General features: G+C 51.6%; 2 protein-coding genes across 4 annotated transcripts in view; one reads left to right on the top strand and one right to left on the bottom strand.

Moving 5' to 3' along the window:
• Sytl1 (synaptotagmin like 1) overlaps positions 1–17,333 on the top strand; it is a 268,723-nt gene that overhangs the window by 40,879 nt on the left and 210,511 nt on the right. The gene's annotated exons all lie outside the window — the stretch shown is intronic.
• Positions 8,096–17,333, bottom strand: part of Wasf2 (WASP family member 2) — a 79,693-nt gene continuing 70,455 nt past the window's right edge. The window contains exons 6-9 of the mRNA XM_028888138.2: positions 16,723–16,853; positions 14,415–14,570; positions 12,034–12,542; positions 8,096–11,218 (exon numbers count right to left, since the gene is read on the bottom strand). Of these exons, the coding sequence (XP_028743971.1) occupies positions 11,061–11,218; positions 12,034–12,542; positions 14,415–14,570; positions 16,723–16,853 (954 nt within the window). The 3' untranslated portion in view covers positions 8,096–11,060. The remainder of the gene's footprint in view (positions 11,219–12,033; positions 12,543–14,414; positions 14,571–16,722; positions 16,854–17,333) is intronic.

The following is a 17,333-nucleotide window of genomic DNA, read 5'->3' as shown; positions in this document are numbered from 1 at the left end:
TGTCTGGAACTTGCTTTGTAGACCAGGCTGGCCTCAAACTCACAGAGATCTGCCTGCCTCTGCCTCCCGAGTGCAGGGATTAAAGACATGCACCACCACTCAGAAAAGGTTTTCAATAATTGCAGTTAGAGCAGGAGAGATGGCTTAAGGAGTTAAGCAGGTATGATGCTCTTACAAAGGAACTGAGCTAGCTGGAGGTGCGAGGTGTACACCTTTAACCTCAGCTGTCTCCGAAGACCTAAAACAAAGAAACAAACAAAACACCAAAGGAATGAAGTTCATTCCTCAGGAACCACACTTGGCTGCTCTCAACTGCCTGTAACTTGAGCTCCCTGGGATCCAACGCCCTCTTCTGGCTTCCACAGACACCTGCACTCGAACATACACATACATACAAATAATTAAAAATAAAATATTTTGCCGGGCGGTGGTGGCGCAGGCCTTTAATTCCAGCACTCAGGAGGCAGAGGCAGGTGGATCTCTGTGAGTTCAAGGCCAGCCTGGTTACAGAGCGAGTTCCAGGAAAGGCGCAAAGCTACACAGAGAAACCCTGTCTCGAAAAACCAAAATAAATAAATAAATAAAATATTTTAAAATATAAAGTTTTTTAAAAAAACAAAACAAACAAAAAACAACCCTGCAGTGTTAATGCCTGCATTCTCAAATAAAAATAAAATAGGGAAAGACAGAGAATATAAGAGTAATTGTAAGACAAAAGTGGGCAAAAGAAAGGCCTTCCTGGAGGCTGGGGATGAGTTTCCGTTAGTAGAGTCCTTGCCCAGCATGCACAACGAAGCCCTAGTTTCGATCTCCAGAACGTGTGCTCATGCCTGTGTGTGTCTGGGGAGGGGCACTAAACCTCCTAGTCATGCTGCCTGGGTCACCTTTCTTACCCCACGCTCGATTCTAACACTAAATGGTGTGGTGACGCACACCTGTAATGGTAGGACCTGGAAGGCGGAGTACAGAGAGAATCACCAAGTCATCCGCAGCTACAAGGAGAGTTCGAGTCCAGCCTGAGCTATGTGAAACTCTCTCTCTCTCTCTCTCCTCTCAAACAAATTAAAAAAGAAAAGGAAGGCCTCCCAGAAAGGTCACACTTACTGTCAGTTGAGCTGGGATCTGAACCCAGGTCATAGCTGTTTTTCACTAGGTTAGGGAGTGAGTTTTGGGAGTGTGTCAAAAGAAGCTGGCCAGGATGTGGGGCAGGCAAGCCTATGCCCATGCGAGGGTGAAGCTTGGATATCCAGGTTATGACTCACCCTCTGAAGAGGCACGATGGGGATGTGCCCCCTGGCCTACTCCCGAGCATCCCTGGGGAGCCCCGACTCTGGGGCCTATAGGGGAACTACCAACTGCCATGCTGTGTCCAGGAGTCTGTGCTGGACATCAGCGAGGCGCTTGCGCTGTCTGGGGGGCGTACAGTGCTCTGAGCCTGCATTTGGAGCCTCTGTGTGTGTGTGTGTGTGTGTGTGTGTGTGTGTGTGTGTGTGTGTGGTGGGCTGGCAGGGTCTTCCTTTCTTTGGACTTTTTTTTTAAATTTTTTTGCAGAGACAGGTCAGCCCCCCTGCAGCCCAGCAATTCTTCCCCAGGGAACCCCTTGTTGAGTACTGCTGGGCTTAGAAAAAGCCGTTTATACAACAAAGCCTCCGCCTCCTCTGAGCCACAACGTGCTCCTGAAGGCACTACTACATCCTGTCTCCAACTCAGGGTCTCTGAAAGAAGGGACATGTCCCTTCAAACTGAAGGCTCATCAGAGCAGATTTCTTTGTCTCCTCCTCAGAGCTAGAGGCTCCTGAAGACCAGGAACTCAGCAAGCTGAGCTTCCCCTTAGGCAGAGGGCTTCTAAGAGTCCTTGAGAGCAGGGTTGGGGTTGATTCTCCCCTTCATACTGAGCCTCTTGTCTCTCAGCCTCCTCTGGTGCTCAGGCCTGGGCTGCTCAGCCTGTGTGTCTGAGGAGGGGGTATTAAACCTCCCAGCCACTCTATCTTGGCTGGCTTTCTCACCCCCATGCTCGAGTCTATCATCATACAGGCCAGGCCAGGGTGCTGGGCAGTGGGCTCCCTGAACTGAAGAAGGGGTCAGGGGCTCTCTTCTTGCTGGGCTGAGCCCTCGTCCTTGTGGGAGGTGGGGCAGCCCTGAGTGCTGTGCCCCGCAGGGGCCATGACCGTCTCTCCCTGCAATAAGTGAAGAGACGAGACAGCAGCTATTAATATAAGATGAGTTCACGGGCTCACAGCTTCCGCGGGCTGGAAAACAGGCTCCCGGGGCCGGGGGCTGCAGCAAGCCTCGTCTGTCAGATCCTCTTCTGCAGCCTGGAGCCCACCATCCCCCAGCTCTTTCCATGCCAAGATCTCTGCATACACAGACACATGGATGTGCGCGCGCGCGCGCGCGCGCGCGCACACACACACACACACACACACACACACACACACACACACACTGGAGCCAGGCACCTGACTGTTCAGAGACACATGCAAGTGTGCATGTATCCATCCCTGGATGCATCTGCACACTTGTGCAGGCACACTTGATCTGCATACTAGATTCGATATTATACACATGACCTTTAGGTACATGGGTACAAGCAGGAACACCCACCAACTGTACATATTCTTGCACACATGTGTATATGGACGTAACTATGTATGTACATATATTCACATGTCTAGATATGCTTGTGTAGCAAACCCATTTGTATACCACTGTGGTCATAAATACACATAAAAACCTACATAAGGGTATACAGCTGGCATTGACAGTCATGTACACACAACTGCATACAGGACCACATTCAAGGACTTGAATGCCTCTACATGCTACTTCCCACACAGCATACACACACTCACACGTGCTCCCTGCTGTTGGTGCTCAGCAGTCACGAATCCATGGGCCCATCTCTGGTTCGGCAGCACCAAGAGGCCTCCCTTCCTTGTCCTACCCTTCTCTGGCCTTATGAGAGGCATTTCCTGCTCCTGATGAGCCCGCGGCTGCCTTCGGCTCCCCACCCCCTAGGGGTCCTCAGATCCCTGATTAACCCCCTCACTAATTGGCCACCAGCCCCTTGACTTTGCTGCAGGGCCTTCTTGGGAGCTGAGAGCAAGGCTGAAAATTGGCTGAGCAAGATGGGTCCAGGGAATTGTGTGCATGTTGTGAGGAGGGAGCCAAGAGCCAGGGCCCTGGCTGGAGCCCATTAGGGCTCTCCACGTACCATGGGGGAGTACTGGCGTCATAGTTTTCTCACAAGGGCATTCCTATTTTGCATGGACTGCTATTTGTCATACATAAAGCCATTCCTGTACGTGTACACACACACACACACACACACACACACACACACACACACACACACACACCACTGGCAGGCATATGTAGGCCTGCCCCACCCAGCTTTACACACTAAGGTAAGTGAACACTTGCATGATCCCAAGTGTATTCAGTGCACCTGCTGAGCACACACCCAAGCAATACCTCACTTGTGCATTAAGTTACCTGTCAGTCATGTAGAAACCACTTATTAAAGATTGACTTTATTTTAGATGGGGTTTCAGGTAGCCCAAGCTGGCCTTGAACTCACTGTGCAGCCAAGGATGACGAACTCCTGATCCTCTTGTCTCCATCTACCAAGGGCTGGGATTGCAGGCATGTAACACCAAACATGGTTTTATGTGATACTAGGGACTGAACTCAAGGATTGGTGCATTCTAGGTAAGCATTTACCCGAGTGCAGGTGCCCTCAGACTCCCTGCAGCTGGAATTATGGGTGATAATGAGCTGCCCAACCTGGGTGCTAGGAATCAAACTCTGGTCCTCTACAAGAGCAGCAGGTACTCTTACCTGCTGAGCCATCCTCCAGCCCACAGACACTATTTATATATGTAAATGCACACACACGGTCTGAGGCTATGGGTTCAATGCCCATTTAAAAAAAAAAAAAAGCCAGGCATTTGTGGCACAGTGGCTTATACCTAGAATTTTTAACACTTGGGAGGCTGGGGCGGAGGGATCACCCATAGTTTGAGGCCAGCCTGGGCCATAGAGTGAGACTCTGCATCAAAATAAATGAATAAATAGCCACATAAACACAATCAGTCATGTATGTGTGTAAGCTTAAATGCATTACTTATAGGCATGCATAAACTAACTCACGTAAGTGCAAACACTGATATTCCAGGTCTGTGTGCACACATCACTCATGTGTGCATATTTTGTTATTTTTTTTTTTTGGGGGGGGCATGTTTCAAGACAGGGTTTCTCTGTAACAATCCTGGCTATCCTGGAATTTGCTTTGTAAACCAGCCTGGTCTCTAACTCACAGATATCTGCCTGCCTCTGCCTCCTGAGTGCTGGGATTAAAGGTACGTGCCACCATTGCCTGGCTTCATGTGTGCATATTTTGATGACCAAGCAAGTAGCCATGGGCTAGGGAGAAGCTTCCTTAGCTTGCTTCCTGCCTATGCATAAAGCAAGCGAAAGGTTTACCCTGGGCAGTAGGAAACAGTGGAGTCCACACAGATTCCAAGTTGCATTTCCCCAGCCTCCCTGCTGAATGCTTAAGTGTAGAACTTCCTCTGGGTTTCCCCCAAGTCTTCAGATAGCCACAGGGACCCTGTCAATGCTTTTGGTGGGCAGGGGCGGCGGGGGGGGGGGGGGGGAACCAAAGTTTCTGGCTTTACCCCTCAGCTCCAATCTCCTTAACTCCGGGCCCAAGCTCACGGCGTGCTGTGTTCTCTGAAGTACTGGTAAGGTTTCTTTTTCAACATCTGATGCCAGTTTGCTGTGTGACTCTGGGCAAGTTGCTACACCTTTCTGTGCCTTTCCACATCTGTACAAGGGGAATCAAAGGCTTTATGTGGGCAGTGCTTTCAAGTCTACCCGGAGGAGTTCACTGAATCCTTTAAGGATGTGCTCTACTCAGGCACACATCTGGGAGTGTTACTGTTTGCAAAGACAGTGAAACACCCTAGTGGGGCCGCTGGCACCCAGTATCAGGCTCAACTCCTTGCTGAATAGAGGAAGTGCGGGCTGATAGAAAACAGTGAGCTGTGAGCTGGAGCTCCGCTTGGTCAGCAAGGGGTCTGCACCTCGGTACCTCCTGTGTGAGCATGAGCGCCTGCAGTTCCCTAGGGCAGGGCGGGGGTGGCTGCTCGCCTAAGTGGGAGGGCATCTGCCCTCCTGTCACACGGGACTGCAATTCTGGTTCCTCAGAATGTTCAGGCTGTTTGTGTCCTTGGGCTTCAAGAGCCTCCTCTGGTGCCCCCCACCCCCACCCTGGGCTTGGGGGGTGGGCAGAAATTGTTCCTGACCCAATGATCTAGGTGGGAACTGGTTGCCAATCACCCTGAGCAGAACTTCAGGAAATGGTGCCGGGTTGCCCGGGTGAAAAGGTGGCCAGGAGGGGGCAGTGAGCAACTGGCCGAGGCAGCCAGCCAGCACCATGGCTCTGGAGGAGTTAGATGTGCCTGCAATTATGCCAGCTCCTGTAGCTGTATGCTGACTTGTGTCCTTGTTTTGCACAGAGCAGAGCTCTGTACACAATGTGTGCGTGTGTTCCTGGGCCTGGACTGTGTGCCGCTCATGGAAAATGTGTGTAAATGAACATGTGCTTGTGTGCACAGGGCAGGGTACGCCCACGTGGAGCCCACACTTAGGGAATCCACGTTGTTCCTAAGCAGCCAAGGGCAAAGGCTACTTCCCCGCCAAAGGTCGCAGACGGCTGGGCCCTCCCTCAGTCAAGCTTGCTTGACTTCAAAGAGCAAAACCAACCCTCACCTGTTATTGCACCTGTATGGGAGGAGCATGGGAGGGGTGGGTGAGGCCGAGAAGCTGAAACCTTAGACACGGGCACTCCCTAGCCTGCTGCTGCTGGATGGCGGTTGTTAAGCCGTGTCGATGGCATGGCAGGCAGGGTGCAGGTAACTCATTTCACCTCTCTTGTCAAACGGGGTACCTACCGGTTGGTGCCTTTAAAGATCAAAACGAAGTATACGCTGCCTAGAGCAGGTAGTGGGCGCTCAGTCAATGCCCATTTTCCCGAGGATGAATAGTTCCAGGAGGTGAAACGCACAGGGTCAGGGTTTCCGGGTGGCAGTAGCCGACCGGCATCCAGGCGCGCCGGCCTCCTCTTCCCAGAACACTCCTTCCCTCCCGTCCCTCCAAGGGCGGTTCCGACACCATTTTGTCTTCTGCCAGGGCGGGCGTCTGGCTGCCTGTCAGTCACCAGCTCCAGCAGCCAAGTGCTGACTAAACACAGGCCGCACAGGAGGGGAGCGAGGGGCTCTGCGCCCCCTCCCCGGCACCCCACCTCCAGCGATGAGCTCAGAGCGGCTGGCGCAGCACTTGCTGACAATTCAAAACTTCGGCCCCCTCTCCCAGGACGCCTGTGGGTGACTCTCTGCGAACAGCAGGCGTGGTGACCCACTGTGCCTCGGACCTTCTCCCTCTCATCTCCCCCGGGCCACCCCACTGTGTCTGCTGGGCCCGGAACTGGGTGTCTGCTCATCAATTACCCCCAGGGACAGTAACCCACACAGCTGTGCTCCCAATAACCCTTGCTTCCTGGGTAGGTTTTTTTTTTTTTGGGGGGGGGGAAGAGTACAGAATGCAAACCCAGCCCCCTCATTCTTCCTCAAACAAGCAAGAGAGGGGGCGTGGAGCAGCATAAACCTTTTTATCGGACTCCATTGTAAACTGTTCTATTTAAGGTAAGTTGCTGGGGTCTGAGAGGCAGACAAGATGCCCGCCAGATGTTGGGAGGCAGCATCAGCATTCAGTGTGTGCACCTCTCCTGCCTGGTGCAAGGCGCTGTGGGCAGCCAGCTCTAGGGCTGTCCTCCCACAAGGGCCCTGTGCCTACAAACCAGCTAGAAGCCATTGCCCTTGGAGTCCACCCATGCTGGACCCCTTACAGAGCTCCCTTACCACCTGTGGCCCTCAGGGCTGCCTCTTCTGATCCCTCCTCCCATGAAACACACACACAAACATATAACAGACGTGACTGAGTGGCTATGAAGACTTTTATCAAATTATTGAAAATGTTGGCATTTAAACTATTCATGTGTATACATAAAAGTTACATGGAATCTTCAGGTCACTGAAGTACAAATATGGTACACACAATGAGCCTGACAGAGAAACAAAAGAAACCAGACTTGAAAACTTAAAAAAAAAAAAAAATTGTCCTGGCCAGGCATTAAATGCCTATCATCCCTGACTCGGGAGGCTGAGGCAGGAGGATTAGGTGTTCAAGACCAGTTTCAGCTGCTGTAGCAAGTTCAAGGCAGCTTGGTCTATCTGAAACACTGTCTCAAAAAACTGGCTGTTCTTTTTGTTTGTTTAGAGACTGAGTTTCCTTGTATAACAGCCCTGGCGGTCCTGGAACTTGCTTTGTAGACCAGGCTGAACTAGATCTCACAGACTCGCCTGCATCTGCCTCCCAAGTGCTGGGATTAAAGGCATGTGCCACCACACCCAGCCTGTGGATGTTCTTTTACTGGTATGAAAAGGGCAGAAAAAAAGGGCCACTGTGAGGGTGGCTTCATTTTACTCAGATCCCCCTTCCCAACTTTCAGGAGAAAGGGGTCTATTTTCAGACAGTATCCCCACTATATATTAGCTCACAAAATCTTGATGTGGGAAACACACCCAAAAACCTATTGGAATATGTCCTTATAAATATATTTATATCAGAGAAAACAAGGCACTTGGGGAGCATGATCGCTTTCTCTTCTAGGTGTACATCATTCTAGGCAGAAAGTAAAAACTGGTTAGTTTCTCAGTGAATTAACTGAGTCAAGTTAATACAGTAACAGAACTGTTCCCGGCCATCACTGAGCCCTGTTAAAGCGAATGTGGCAGGAAGCTCAGGAGAAGGCATTCTCTGTGCAACACCTGGTCCCAGGTCGGACGGGCACTGGCCAAGCTCAAAGCTCGATGCCCCCCAAGAAGGCTGACATATCTCCTGAACTGGAGCGCCTGGCCCTGGCACACTGCCTCTCTCCCCAGGCCCTGAGGTCAAGTAAGGGGCTGCAGCAGGAGCCGTCCTAGTGCAGAGCAGGGACACGGTGGGAATGCTTAAGCAGGGTCACCAAAGCCACAGAGACCTCAATCTGTCCAAGCTGGCGCTGTAGAGTCGGAGGATCGGCGCCACGGGAAGAGATTTCACATTAGCCCTGACAACACCGCCTCAGCTCTGCGGTGACATTGGCCAGGGTCGTTTCTGAGGGCGCCTGAGCTTCCACTGGAGGCGAGCTGGAGCTTGGGCCAGCTGCTCCAAGCCTCCAAGGGATCCCCCCACCCCCACTCTTGGAATGAAATCATCTCACGACCAAGGCAGAGCCACAAGTCACTTCTGACACTGCCGATTGCAAGCCGGGCCCCTGGGCCACAGGAATGGGGGCAGGCCCCCTGGGCTAGGCAGACCAGGAAGGGAGGTGGCTCCTTGGCTTCTGCACTTAAGAGTCCTTATGGGACACTGCTTTATACTCTTAGCAGCCTCAGCCCAGTTTAAATAACCACTAGACTTTGTATTCTACAATTAGAGGATTCCATAAACACACCTATCTGCACTGGGTCCTTTATTATTTTAAAGGGCTCTGGGTTTAAAGAAGCATGTTTTAATTTTTTTGTACACATAAGCCTAAGTAGAGCCTAGAGGACCTCTCGGCTGACTGGGTCCCCAGCCCCCCAAGCTGAGGAGGCTCCGCAAGGCCGGCTGCTACAAAGCACAGAGCTTGGCTGCATGGATTTTAATGAGAGCGTCAGGCAGAGCTGTGCTGCTGCTCTCCGGGACTTGCAGATCATTACCAAAGCAGCTGTAGGATGAGAACACAGCACATCGAAACCCTAGGAGGTCACTGAGCTAATGATCTAATCCTACCTTCCGCAGACAGGGCCCCTCCCCATCTCCTCCCGCCCCCAGTCTTTCCTGGTGGACTCTGTCCATTCCAGAAGCCAGGCCAATACCGCCCCTTCAAGGTCGGAACAGAACCACAGTGAGTGCCTCTGGCTCCCTTTTCCCGGAGAGCAGGAGGAGGGGAGTCATTTAGTCAGAACCATTAGGCACAAACCCCATCCTGGCCAGGCCCCAGGCCTTCTATTTGGAAGGACCACTGCCCTCCCCTGCCTCTCCAGCCCCTGCAGGGCTGCAGCCGGGGTCAACAGCCATTTTAAGGTTCTGATGAAAGCACCTTCTGCTTCTCAAACACAGGGTGGGAAACATGTGCAGCGTGGAGTGCCAAGCCCTGTGCCAGGCGCGGGGCGGAGGAGGGGATGGGGACAGACAGGGCACTCCGGAGCAGCCACAGCAGGAGGGCCCGCTGGCACCTGCGTGCTCACCACCTCAGTTAAGAAGGAGGCAGAGGGGGTGCGGAGCAGGAGCAGGCGGCAGTGCCCGTGATTGCACTCTCCTCAAGCCAGAGGGGTTTATGAGGGCTTTGGCAATTACTACATCCATTTGCTGTGCTGGGTAGAGACAGATCCTGTTTCTCTTTGTTTCAGGCTCTGAAGCCAGAGGATCCAGCGGATTTCAGCACAAGAGGCCACACAATAGTTGGGGCAGAGAAGAAACCTTGCTGTTGGCCAAAGCTGACCAGTTTTTTCCTGAATAATAGCACCGGTGTATTAGTTCTGGGAAAGGAGGGTGAAGGGGGAGCCAGGAAGAAGACCCCATGTCCTTCTGCCTTTCAGCCTCCTTCATGGCTGCCGGGCCCCCCCAGGCAGGTACCTGCTGCGGCTGCCAGCCTGAGGGACTGAAGTTTCTAGTGCTGGCAGAACCTTTGCTGAAATCAGGGAAAGGAAAGGAGGAGGGAGCTGCAGTGAGCTGAAGCCTGCACCTGCCAGGGCTGCCGCCCTCCTCCTCCTCCTCCTCCTCCTCTCTTCCTCCTCCTGCTCCTCCTCCCGACTCTGCTTCCCCAGCACAGCTCCCTGCCACATGCCTGGCTGGAGATAGAAAGGGGATAAACGGTTACAAGAGAGGTCTTTGAGTGTCCGGGTTGTACTCGTGGGGCTGGCACAGACTGCAAGCCCTCCAAATGAGACCCTGCATTCGGGAGGGCTGTTGTAGGAGGGAGCAGGGCTGCCTTGCCCAGACTGCAGCAGGTGCTCATTATTTGGTCCCAGAAAACACAGGTGACTTGGAAACGGGAACCTGGGCTCTTGCCCTGTCACTGTCTGTGTGACCTTGAGTGTCACTCCTCATCTTGGCCTGAGCGTCCCGAAAGGGTAGGACTCAAGGCACCCCACTCTCTTCCAGTCCTGCAGTGCCACGCCTTCAAGTTTTGCTCCTGACAGTCAGCAGAGGCCCAGGTCCCTGGGTGTCAGGGCTAGTTTGGTCATGAACATCAGAGGTTAAAACTGGGCTGTGCAGTCTAAAGGCACCTGGGGTGAGGGAGGGGCATGCAGAGGACACCTGGGCACCACACTCACTAAGAGGGAGGGAGAGAGGGAAGAAGGCCCCAGCCCCAGCCTTCAGAAAGGCATCACTTCTGGGCAAAGGAGTGGGACATTCTTCAGGGGCCTGATGCCTTCTGGAACAAAGGCGTCCAGGCAGGGATGAAGAGAAGTCGCCCTACCTGCTGCAGAGGGGTTGACAGTCTAGTTGTCAGGGCACCTGGCCTGCCCTATACTCTCAGGGTACAGAAAAGGGACCAGCTGTGTCCACACAGGCCACACCCATTGCTTTAGGACCAGGAGAGGATGTAAGGGTTTTGAGGAAGACCACGGGTTAAAAGGGTTCCTAGGGGAAGGCACTGTCTCCAGTTGAAAGCCAACCAAAGGGATCTGCTGTAGGGTTTTCCTTCCTTTCAACAGTTAACAGTCACTCGAGGAGAAGGGGATCAGCTCAGCTATGGATCCTCAAGAGCCCACGGCCAGGGAAGAGGGGAAGAAGTATATGGTGATTTGGAGGAAGCACTCAGCTAGATCTTTGGTTGTTCCAGGGAAGGCTTTGGCCCTTGCAAGTCTTTGTCCTCCCTTCTCCCCCCATGAGACTGTTACAGCTGGAATCAAAGAAGGCAGGGAGGAAAGACAGAGAAAGGAATGTGGGCAGCAGGCAGAGAGCTAATCCGACCAGTCGTCTTCATCAAATTCAGAGGAATCGTCTTCCGAGTCGCTATACTCAACAGCAATTCGACGTGACAGGATGGTGGCCACATCGTTGCCCACGACATCACGCTTCTCTTGTTCCCGTTGCTCTTCTACCCTTCGAAGCTGGAAGCCTGGCGGGAGAGGGAGCAGAGTTAAGGAGCACAGCCCTAGCCTAGGAATCCTCAAGAAGGAGTATGAATAACGGCTGATGATCAGGACAGGATTGTAAAGGACAGAAAGGATTCTTGCAGGAGCGAGAAAAAAAGGAAGACAGGTCCTACAGGACCAACAGACAGCCCTGGGTTGTGGGCATCTCTGAAGGGAAGTCATGTGTTCTTCCTGGCCGTGGACATGGTCCTTTGCCCCCAGGCTTCCCTATGAAGGTAGACTACTGCCATATCCCATCAGGCAAGTGCTCAGACTGCTCCCAGTCCCTGCTACAGTAGGGCTCAGAGGGTCACCAACAGGACAACCACAATAAACCCTTGGGACCAAGGGGGTGGGTGGTGGAGGAGGGAGGGAAGTTGATGGTTGGGAGAGAAGGGAAGAGGTGATGAGGGAGCAGAGAGGGAGTGCATAAACAGCAGAGCAGAGGAGGCAGCAGCAACCAACCGAGTCTGGCAGAAAAGCTGCCCGCTGGGGCAGTGATTCATTGTCTTCTGGGGATCTTTCCCCAAGAAAAAGTATGGTATGTATGTAAGCACAACATACAACATGCTCATTTTAAGGAATTCCAGGATCCCAGCTTAAAAATAATTCACGTTCAACAAATGTAGAAAGAACACTCAATCTCAGCATCCTTAGGGAAGCCCCATTCCCACCCCTGGGGTCCTAAGCTCTCAGCTGTCCAAGAAAGCTGTTCCCTTTCTAGAAAGGGTAAAGATCCGTCATCCCCATCCCAGCTTCAGAAAGGGTACCCGCCCTCAGACCCACCACTGGGATTTACCTTGGCGGATGGCAGAAAGCAGGTCACTGCGTGCATCACTCACAGCAGGCAACGAGGACTTGGGCTTGGTGGCATCAGAAAGAGGCGTCGGTGGTGCAGCAGGCTGGACATCAGCACCACTGAAGGGGGGAGGCGGAGGCCCTGGGGGTGGCGGAGGGGGGGGAGGGGGAGGAGCACCTCCAGATGGTTGGGACAAGGGAGGTGGTGGCATTGGGTAATCAGTTGCTGGTGGTGGGGGAGGTGGGGGAGGGGCAGCAAAATCAGGGTGAGGTGGAAAAGATGGAGGTGATGGTGGTGGAGGGGTCCCAGGAGACCCGAATCCTATAGGTGGTAGTGGAGGCGGCACCCCCATAGGAGGTGGAGGTGGAGGGGCAGGGGGTGGAGCAAAGCCAGGTTTGGGGCCTGGTGGAGAGCCCAGAGGAGGAGCTGGGGGTGGGTGGCTTGGGCTGACCACGCTGGTTCTTTTAGGTCCAGCCAAGACAGATCCTCTTTGGTTGTCTGCAGGGTAGCTAAAAGGCCAAGGAGACAAGACTCAGCATCGTTCTTGCGATGCCAACCTGCCCAGAGGCGGGCTTATCTACAAGCTCAGGCCCTTCTTAGTTGACTCCCATTTCACTCTGGCTCAGACAGATGGAAATGGTCAAAACAGATCACCAAGGAAATGAGCAGCACCGTGGGGAAAGACCTTTCCAGCATGTGAGGAATACGGCCAGAAACTGAAGGGAACGATCAGAGGAATGTTCTGGCAGGCAGGCTGCAGAGACATCTCTTAGGTCCCTTTAACCTTAGCTTTCCAGGAGATGGCTCCTTCCTGAACCCTCTTGGAGAGAATAGCCCATAGGTGGCTATCAGTTTAAGCCTAGAGCTAGACCTAAAATACATACAGGAAAGAGCTAGAACAAAAATTCAAAGCTGGGCGGTGGGCGTGCACATCTTTAATCCAAGTACTTGGGAGGCAGAGGCCAGCCTGGTCTGCAGAGTGAGTTCCAGGACAGCCAGGGCTACACAGAGAAACCTTGTCTAGAAAAACAAAAAAATAAACAAAACAAAAACCAAACAAAACAATTCAAGCCCTATCCATCCACTGGCTTCTGTTTCTTAGGCTCTGAATACTCATTGGACTTGATGGGAGCAAAAATCTATTTGGAGTTGGCCCAATGGAGATAGTCTATGCAGTCCTGGCTGGCCTAGAACACATGACATCCCATCTTGGCCTCCCACATGCTAAAATTATGGGCTTTGTCTATTTGAGACAGGGTCTCACTATGTATCTCTGGCTGGACTAAAAACTTGCTATGTAGATCAGGCTGGCCTCAAACTCACAGAAACTGACCTGCCTCTGCCTCCTGAATGCTGGTATTAAAGGCGTGCTCAGCTCCCAGCTAACTCTTGACCCAGATTTGAAAGAGGGTGAAGGCTCACCTCAGGGAGCAGATCTCCCAGAGGCTCCAGCTTCAAAGTCTCAGACCACGTGTTTTCTTCTTGTACCTTTGCACCTGCCCTGCACTAAGAGCTACTGCTTAGGAAAGCACCCTACCAGGAATGCTGGTGCATGCCTTTAATCCCAGCTCTCGGGAGGCAGAGGCATGTGGGTGTCTGTGAGTTTGAGGCCAGCCTGGTCTACAGAGGGAGTTCCAGAATAGCCAAAGCTACATAGAGAAACCCTGTTTCGAAAAACTAAGAAAAATAAATAAATAAAACTGTGATTTTGGAGGGAGATTTGGGTTTAGTGATTGAATGAGGAGAGAGGAGGCGGCGGCACTGTTTTAGCTCTCTAAGTCCTTCGACATACCCAGCCACTAAGTAAGTGGTATCCAGGGAGAGAAGAGCACCTTCGAAGGCCCGCATCTCAGGCATAGAGAGGAAAAGTAACCGAGAGAACAGAGGAGCCCGAACCACCTTCAGACCCTTCTAGCAATCATGGGCAATCAATCCTTTGTACACGTCGGCCAAAGACACCAACCCAAAGGGACAGATTGGAAGTCACAGTCTGGGTTGTTCCCCTCCCCGACGGCCTAGAACTCACATGGAGTCCAGGCTAGTCTTAAACTTTGCTGGGATTACTTGTGTTGTTACCACACTCAGCTCCTGCTTTCTGAGGGGACAGAGAAGTGAGCCAAAGCAGCAGGAGACGGCTGCTACTAGGTCCCCCAACCTGCTAGTTCATCAAAGTTGACGTGCCTGAGGTAAGTAAGTTCACGGACCTCTGTGTGCCCAACAGATCATTCCAACAACACTGTCAACGCTTGATAAATGTTATTCCCATTATCTACACACTCTTGCCTGAAGTCGTTTTAGTGGTCCTGAACTAGATTTTGAACTCTCACTTTGTTCTTGACTGTTTTACTACCCAGGATGGATGCAGAGGTTCTGCCATTTACCTGAATTCTGCTGGTGGGGGAGGCAGGTTGTCTTCCGAGAAGGAAGGAGATGGTGAGGAGGTGGAGTCTGACTGTGGTGGGGGTGGGTAGCTGCCTGCGTCCACATTCTCAACAGAGCCAACGCTGCCATTCTGGTACACCAAGGCCGACGAGTATCTGATAAGACACCCAAAGCACCACAGTATGTTTAAACACACAGAGCTAAAAGATACCACATGAATGCATTTGACACAAAAGTTATTAGAGAAGAACAAAATAAGGAGCGTCCCCATGTATTTCCTGTTACACCAAAATTATACTTTAGGCTAGGTGTGGTAGCATGTGACTTTAGTTCTAGCACTGGGGAGGCAAAGATAGGTGATGAGGACAGCGTGGTATACATACCAAGTTCCATGCCAGTCAGGGTCACACAGTGAGACTTTGTCCTTGTCTGTGTGTGTGTGTGTGTGTGTGTGTGTGTGTGTGTGTGTGTACACGTACGTACGTACATATGTATCAAACCCAGCAGTTCTTTTAAATGCTCTCCCAGATATTAGATGCAGCTAAACCCGAATCCCAAAACCTTAAGGCAAAGAACGAAGCCAAGTCCCCAGGTTAGCTGCAAACATGTGACTGGCATGCAGCCTGATTTTGAGGTAGGCAAGTCCCTGGAGTGTTCAAAGGCTAAGGACGCATTTGATTGCAAAATCAAGCCAAAGATGAGTGCAGGCTGCCGTGTGGCAGTAAATGTGGGTTCTCTACCACGTCCTCCATCACACGATGAGTGGCCGCTTAAGGCAGGTGCTAGAGGTAGCTGCATGAAAACCCATCCTCTGAGCACTGGGCTCTGGATGAACATCAAAACCGCGGACAAGCATAAGCAGACCACGCAGGAAGCCTACCCATTTCCTAAGTACAATGGGCACCAGCTAGCAGAGCTGGCCTGCTCTGCCTTCTCTTCCTCTCTCTCACACCACTGCTGAGTTCTACGGAGCTCATCCAATGGGTCCCAGGAACAGAGTTGTAGGGAAACAATTGTCAGATGATGCTCTACTGTGAAAAACCCCCAAACCTGGACACATCTCTGACAGCTTCACCCACAAGCATGCTCTAATAGACCAGCCACACGGCCAATTCTAAACCTCCTGGAAAACAGGGGCACTCCTCATCTTCACTACCCAAGCCTCAAAATGAGACACACAGTTTCTTTGTATAGCCTCCGCGTCCTGGAACTGGCTCCGCAGACCAGGTTGGGGACATATATTTCTGACAGTTGGCATCATGGCCTCAGAGTCACTGATCCCATGCCGTGTGTCTGTATCAGAATGGGAGGGACTGTGGAACAAAATGGGGCCTTACTGGGCAGTGAGATCAGTGAAGGCACCCTTAGTACTGGTTTCTCTGTAGAAAGGTCGTTTTTTCCCCTCACTGTCCTCATCATGCTTATAAAACAAACCTCTGAATCCAGGAAGAACAAGTGTCACAAGTGTCAAGATTCTTAAAAGTCAAGATTTTCCTGGTCGAGTTCTTCCTAAAAGCCAGAACAACTCCGCTCTTGCCTTTGTCACTCCTCAACACCCAGTATGGGCCGGGGCGGTTCTTTGACAGCCAGAATGCAGTGACTTCAGAGGAAAGCCAGGGTGACACTCATGCCAAGCAGTCATGGTGACTTGGCTTTGAATGTCACAGGGGTCAGACATTAGGAAAAGCATCAAACCAACCTTTAAGTCCATTCTCCCCTTTTAAACCTCTAGTGTGATTTGGTGCTGGGAAATGGGTCAGGATGACACTCCCCACTTCCCACAGAGATATATAGCCTCCACAGTGGCCCAGCAACCTTTCCCACACTGACTCTGAGGTCTGCATTCAGTCCCTTTGGCTAGCCTCTCTCCCAGGGCTGACAAAGACTGGCTGAAAATTTGTTTTGGTAACGTGCACAGCTCGCCTGCCCCCACCCCCACCCCCACCCCTCCCATGCTCAGCTCTTCAGAACAACCTTCTTGTGTGCTCTGGAGGCAAAGGGCTCCCAAGACCCTTTTCCTCGCTCTTTCAATCTTTCCTCTGAGACCTTAGGTATACTGGTTTCTGCAGAGTAGCAGCACTAGAAGCCATGGCTCTTCCCTTTCAGACCACTCCAGTCACCTCAGTTAAATTCTCTTGACTTATTGAGAAATTTTAATTACCAGATGGATACACTTAGAAGTAGTCGACAAACAGTTGTATTGGCTTAAATCCTATAGCTAGATTTCAAAGGGCGTGGAAGGTGTCATGCCACAGCCTTGTCCTGAGGTTCCCGACCCCTTCAAAAATGCTATAAAACATCACCTACCCAGAAGGCCCCAGCTTTTCTTTGGACTCTACAAATTCTTGTCCCATCTTCATTTTCTCCCATTCTTCCTTACGTGTCTTGATTTTACGTGGGTTTACATTCCCTCTGTTCGGATTATCTTTCTTTTCTTTCTATAATGAAAAGGAACAGAAAGCCTTTGTAAAACATTTTCCAAAGTGCTTCATTAAAATTCTACCCATCTTCGTGGACACACACTCATGAGATGATTTGCCTAGACAACACATGATAACAGCAGAATTTACAGAATTACCAGGTTTGCAGTGACCTAGAGGCCGTCCAATTCAAACCACCTCCCGGGCAGAACATTTGCTCAGTCTCACACACAAGCACCTCTAGCAAAAAAGGAGCCACTGCTCCCTCTCTGGCTAATTGTTTCACATCTTTAAGCACTCTAATTGTTAGGAAGTTAGTAAACACTTATTTGTTATTTGTTGTGCCACAAAGATCAGTCAAGGGATGAGGACTGACAGCTCAGGAGATCTGGAGCAGATAGAAGGAAACAGTTAAAAAACAAAACAAAACAAAACCGATGAAGGCTTTTCCAGCTCGTGCAGCTGCACTAGCCTCTGGCACTCTCCTGGGTCTGCTGA

The sequence above is a fragment of the Peromyscus leucopus genome, chromosome 2, assembly GCF_004664715.2.
Source record: "Peromyscus leucopus breed LL Stock chromosome 2, UCI_PerLeu_2.1, whole genome shotgun sequence".
Taxonomy (NCBI): Eukaryota; Metazoa; Chordata; class Mammalia; order Rodentia; family Cricetidae; genus Peromyscus; species Peromyscus leucopus.
Note: the sequence above shows the minus strand (reverse complement) of the source record. Positions and strands in the feature narration are given on the sequence as shown.